This window comes from Pyxicephalus adspersus, chromosome 12, assembly GCF_032062135.1.
Source record: "Pyxicephalus adspersus chromosome 12, UCB_Pads_2.0, whole genome shotgun sequence".
Taxonomy (NCBI): domain Eukaryota; kingdom Metazoa; phylum Chordata; class Amphibia; order Anura; family Pyxicephalidae; genus Pyxicephalus; species Pyxicephalus adspersus.
Window position 1 is genome coordinate 19,498,680 of NC_092869.1, and position 6,430 is coordinate 19,505,109.

At 38.4% G+C, this 6,430-nt stretch overlaps 1 protein-coding gene across 1 annotated transcript in view; it reads left to right on the plus strand.

The window, feature by feature from the left end:
* The window catches only part of ZC3H6 (zinc finger CCCH-type containing 6), a 34,795-nt gene that overhangs the window by 7,822 nt on the left and 20,543 nt on the right, over positions 1-6,430 (plus strand). Inside the window, exon 4 of the mRNA XM_072427399.1 lies at positions 496-709. Within this exon, the coding sequence (XP_072283500.1) occupies positions 496-709 (214 nt within the window). The remainder of the gene's footprint in view (positions 1-495; positions 710-6,430) is intronic.

Below are 6,430 nucleotides of genomic sequence, written 5' to 3' on the forward strand. Positions count from 1 at the left end.
CGTGACGTCGGTGCGGCGGGAAATTCAAAATCACTTTGCTTTGGATTCAATACAAAATAGCTGGATTGAGTCCAATACAAAGAAATATTCATGTAATATATATATATATATATATATGTAATATATATACCTATATAACAGGTATATTGCATGTCAAACTATATTTTTTTAATTATATATATTTTTTTTAAAAGTTTATTATTTAATTTATTAAATTTAATAACTATTGGACAGATTTCCAATGAGTGTGTTTTGGCTTAGAATTATAGCCTACAATGTAAAATAAATTTGGACAGAATCAGACCGCTATGGGGTTGACTTACCAACTTGATTACTATCTGAATTATCCTTGTTTTGTTGTCAAGTTTAGCTGGGCTTTAAAACCTGGAGGTCTTTCTACACATTATCCAAAATTAAAAAGGTTATCGTAAAGTTATCATTATTATATTGGAACATACAATACTGACTTATATGGTATTGTTAACTCTCTTGCAGCATGGACCTGGACCTGGACCCGGAAATTACATGGGATCTCACAAAAAAAATCTTTCCAGTTATGACGACTATAGTAATTACAGTGATGGGAACTACAATGAGGAAGATGAAGAGGACTACGCAGAACAACTAAAACACTACAGACAATCAAAAGAAAGCTCAAACATGGCAGAACCCCCTTTTAAAAAGATGGGTATGAAAGGGGCAGAACTAGGTAAAAACTTTGTCACATATCCTAACTGTGTCATATTTGTCATTGACCTTAATATTTGCTCAATTACCTGATCACTATTCAGATTTTTTAAAGTCAGTTGTTTTAATGTAGTAGTCTTCCTCAGCCTAGGGAAGCCGAGCTTTATTTGGCCTTAGATTCTTATCATTCATGGTGGTACAGTCACACCTTGAATTATACTGCTCTTCTCTTTCAGCTCAGTTTGCTGTCCGTACACTGTACTGTTTGCTTTGCATAGTTAAATAGTAGGTTAGGTTGAAAAAAATGTCCATCAAGTTCAACCACTAGGGAAATAAACGTATCCCAAATATAAAACCCCATAAGACATATTTGTTCCAGAGGAAGGCAAAAAAAAAAACCCTGGTACAATTTGCTTCAACGGGAAAAAAATTCCTTCCTGATTCCATAAGGCAATCTGATGTTCCCTGGATCAACAGTCTCTGTTATCTTTACTTTGTCCTCTTGTTCTTGATGTCAAAGTGAATAATTTAGGAAGAGAGTTCTCTGTGTTCCATTTATATATTTACCTCTCCTCTCAAGGGAGAATAGATTCAGTTCAGCTAATCTCTCCTCATAGCTTGGCTCCTCCATTCAATTTATTAGTTTAGTTGCCCTTCTCTGCACTCTCTCCAATTCCACAATGTCCTTTTTGTGAACTGGTGCCCAAAACTGGACTGCATATTCCAGATGTGGTCTAACCAATGCTTTGTACAGGGGCAGGATTATGTCTCCATCTCTGCAGTTTATTCCTCTTTTAATACAAGAAAGTACTTTACTATCTTTAGATATTGCAGCTTGGCATTACATGCTGGTATTAGGTCTATGATCTACCATAACCCCCAGATCCTTTTCCATTTCTGACTGCCCCAAATGTATCCCCCCTAGACAGTATGAAGCATGCATGTTGTTAGCCCCCAAGTGCATACTTTACATTTATCTATATTAAATGTCATTTGCCACCTATGTGGTTCTTTATCAAACTTTCTAGTACCTTTCTAACTATGGATGTTAAACTAACCGTTCTGTAGTTACCTGGAAATTACTTTTCTCCCTTTTTGAAGATAGGAACCACATTGGGCTTACGCCAGTATCAGTACAATGCCAGTCTATCGGTACCATGCCAGTGACTAAAGAGTCTCTAAAAATTAGAAAAAATGTCTCTGAAATACCCAAGCTCAGCTCTTTGAGGACACGTGTATGTAATCCATCAGTATTTGGACTTGAGCTCTGCCATTTTTCTCTGTGTTCACAGAGCTAAAAAATAGTGTTTAGTAAGTCCACCTTTTTTTTTTATCCCGTTACCAACCCAGAGACATCCTTTAAGGGGCCTATATGGTCGGATCTGATCTTTTTGCTATTTATACATTTTAAAAAATGTTGGGGGTTTGCCCTACTTTTTTTTGCAATCTGTCTTTCATTTTGAGGTTTTGAACATTTATCTCTTTTTTACATCTTTTGGTATATTCTTTATAGTTTTTAATTGATGAAGGTAATCCTTTATTTTTATATTTTTGAAATGCCCTTTTCTTGTTCCTTATGGCTTTTCTAACATCAGCTGTGAGCCACATAACTTTTAATTTTAGCCTCTTAAACTTATTACCCATTGTAATATATTTTTCAGTGTGCTTTTGTGGAACAGACTTGAAACATTCCCATTTCTGTTCTGTGTTGCCTGAAGACAATATTGTCTGCCAGTCCATGTCACAGAAAGCCGCCCTTAATAATTGAAAATTTGCTTTCCATAAATAAATGTTTTTATCTTCCCTGATTTTGCTTACTGTTTACAACTTACATTAAATGAAATCATTTTATGCTCACTGCTACCCAGATTCTCTTTTATATACATATTTCTTGCAAGCTCTGCATTGTTAGAAAGAACTAGGTTTGACAGAGTATCATTTCTAGTTGGGGCTTCTAAAAAAAAACTGTACCATAAAATTATCTTGTAATAAATTCACAAATTTCCTCCCTTTTGCTGTTCCTGTAGTGCCATTACTCCAGTCAATGTCAGGGTAGTTGCAATCTCCCATGATTAAAACACTTCCATTTTTTCTGCTTTTTCTATCTGCGCTAGTTGATTCTCTATTTCTTCCTTATTACTGAAGGGCCTATTGCAAAATCAACAATAATTAATGGTGTGTTATTCAACCCCACATTCAACTCCACCCATAATGCCTCAACTCGCTTGTTCCCTCCGCAATTTCTTCTTTCACATTCACTTTCAGATCACTTCTCACATACAGACACCACCACCCTTTCGTTTGACTCTGTCTTTACGAAAGAAAGTATACCCAGGAATATTGACAGCCCAGTCATGTGAAGAACAAAGCCAAGATTCAGCAATGCCAACTAAGTCATATTTCTCTTCACTCATTAAGGCTTCCAACTCGCCTATCTTGTTTGCTAGACTTCTAGCATTGGTGAACTGGCTCTATAAACCATGCAGCATTTACCATCCTTGTTTGCCAAATCATTTTGTTTTTCAGTACAACTAGTACTGCACAATCCAATGTTTGTTTGTAACATGGGAAGCTCCTTACAATTATCCATAATCCTCTCCCCAACTATCCCCAATCCACCCTCCACTAGTGTCTGACCCCTGACTAACCTTTCTGCCACCTTTTTTGACGTTCCCACCTCCCTCTGTCCTAGTTTAAATATCCCTCCACCATTCCCCCAAATCTTTCCCCTAGCACAGCAGACCCCTTTCATTTAGGTGCAAACCACCTCTGGCATACAGGTTGTTCCCCAATGAAAAGTCAGCCCAGTGCTCTATGAACCCAAACCCTTCCCTTCTACACCGGGACTTAAGCCATGCATTTAGCTTCCTAAGCTCTTTGCTTGTTCCATCCGCAGTATCTTCTTTGTCATTCACTTTGAGATCGCTTCTCACATACATACAGACAGACACCACCACCCTTTCGTTTGACTCTGTCTTTACGAAAGAAAGTATAACCAGGAACATTGACAGACCAGTCATGTAATAAACAAAGCCAGAATTCAGCAATGTCAACTAAGTCATAATGCTCTTCACTTATTAAGGCTTCTGTTAAGGCAGTCTCCTACTGATCCCTGATCAGTTGTCCTTCTCTCTGATGGCTTCTGTTTACAGCGCTGGGAGAGCGTAACACACACACAATTCAAGCATGTAGTTAGATCACTCTCAAAACTTTGTTTGCACACAGCTTATATACCAGTTCAAAGGCAAGATCAGTGCATGATCGCATGACTACAGACAACTAGCAGACATGACAAATGTCCTTGTGGTTCTCTTAGAACAGGATATTCATGTCAGGAGAACAGATAAATGGCAGAAGGGAGGAAGGGGACAGTATCAAGGCAAAAAGGAGGGAAGCAGACATTAGTTTACCGATAGGAAGAGTACAACTAGTTTCAACATAATTCAATCATCTAGAAAACATAACAAAAGCACAAAAATAATTAACTTCAAGACCCAGCAAAATTCCACTCCTTACATTTCCCTCCTTTTATGCTTCAACAAAGGATAACTACTTATACCTTTGTTCCTTTACATACAAAAAGACAGCGTCAGGTTCTTGGGCATACATAACTTGAGGGAGCTGAGTGATTTTTGATTTGCATATTGACAGTAATATAGGAGAACATTGTACACAGCAGCATGCAAAGATACATATACTGTTGATAAAACGAAAAGCTATAAATTGCTTAACACATAATCCAGTGTGTTGGAAAATAGATTCCATAACCAAACAACCCTAAACCACCATTTTGTTTAATATCCTGAGCATGATCCTTAAGAGTGTTGTTCGCATTGTGGACAGATTCTGACTGATCTGTCATGTTGCTGCAAAATGTTCAAAACCAATATTATGTTTAAGTAACAAATAGTCAATGGCTGCTCTATTTTGTAAGATGCCTCATTAGTATAATCAGTCAGTAATCCTCATAGGGCAAGGGAAGTGTTAAATCCCTTTGCTACTATACAAGCCAGGTGTGTAAGGTCAGTGTATGTAGCTACTGAGAGTCCTGGGACACCTGCGATTGAAGGAGATAAGGCCACAACTTCTGTTTTGGATAGAAAATGTAGGTCAGCTGAACATGTGTCACTTGGGCTAGGGACGTACGTTTTATACACATGAGTGATAATTGTTTCTTCTGATCCATGGTCAATTTTGAAAGCTTATGACTTTCTGAAATGCTAATATCCTACAGTGGTACATTTCAGAGGGGTTACAAGTCATCTGCTTACATACATCTCCCTGGGTAATATTTATAGTATGTGTAAATATCATAAATATTTTCAGTGAATCATGGGTTTTTCAGTTATTGCAAAAGTTATACTGGCAAAAATTAGAGCTATTATATATTTCTTTGGCAAGACGTTCCCATATGTTGCCCCGGAAGTCAGTTCAGTCACTATACTCAATTCCTTGCCAGTGCATAGACAGGACAGAGTCATTCTTTAGGCTATGGCTTGATTGGAGACAAATGAAGGGCAAATCTTGAGGGTGATAGTGGCAAGTTGTTGTGACCCAAACAAGGCAGAATATGACCATCAGGGCTCCAAAACTGCTGACAAGCATCCGGGCTGGTGCCTGTGGATCAAGAAGCATCATCTTGGTGCTGGATCAGAGGTGCCTTCTTTACTCTTGAGCCATGAATCCAGGTGGGACCTGCACTGGTCAGCACGGCTGTTCTAGTGATGGCTTGCACGGTGATCGGAGGTCCAAAGGGCGGATCCAAGGATTTGTGCTTGTGCAGAGCTTGAACCAGCACTACTTCTCCGGGCTTGAATGGGTTTGTCGGTTTATCTGTAGGGAGAGGATAGGAAAGAAAGACATCTCCGTAGTTGCTGTTCAATTTTTCAATTAACTCTGCTACATATCGGTCCTGAATTTGTTGTAAGTCTCTTGATAGTAAGATAGACGGTTCTTTGGCCCAAGGGTTGGGGAATGGGCATCCCAATAAAATTTCAAAGGGGGATAGCTTATTAACTGGATTGGGTGTCATTCTTATTTCTGCTAGCATGGCTGATAGATATTGGTCCCGGTTGTGAAATGTCCGTTTTCCACATATGGGATGTGGAACTTCCATTCTATGTTCATTATTTTTGAAATCTCCTGCTTGACTTTAGAAGTGAATGGAGTGCCATTGTCTGAGCTTATTCTTACCGGGCATCCAAATCTGGAGATGATCTCGTTGCATAATATTTTAGCTATTGTCCTTGTATTTTCTTTCCTGACTACAAAAGCTTCTACCAATCTGCTGAATCTATCTGTAATCACTAACATTATCTGACATCCGTTGGAAGCCTTTGACATGTGTGTAAAATCAATTTGTAACTCTTGAAATGGACCCTGTGGAGGTAACAAATGTTCATGTTGTCCTTCTTTCTTTCCTTGCATGTTATTTCAAGCACATGTTAAACAACGGGAAAGTATGGCCTGTGTGTGTTCCTTTAAATTTTGGGTACAAAATTGCATGTTTATTTCCTGTGTTGTGGTTTTAATGCTTTTGTATCCTTTACCATGGATTTGAAAAACAATGATGGGTACTGCTATTTTGGGCAGCCCTACTATCCTTCCTTTTGACCAGATTCCAAAAGAATTTAAGGTCAATCCTTCCTTTTCCCAGAATTCAATGTCCTGTGAGGTGGCGAAAGACTGTAATTGTGTTAGAAGTGTGTTGGTTTCAGTGGAAGCTGGGATGGTATGCATAAGT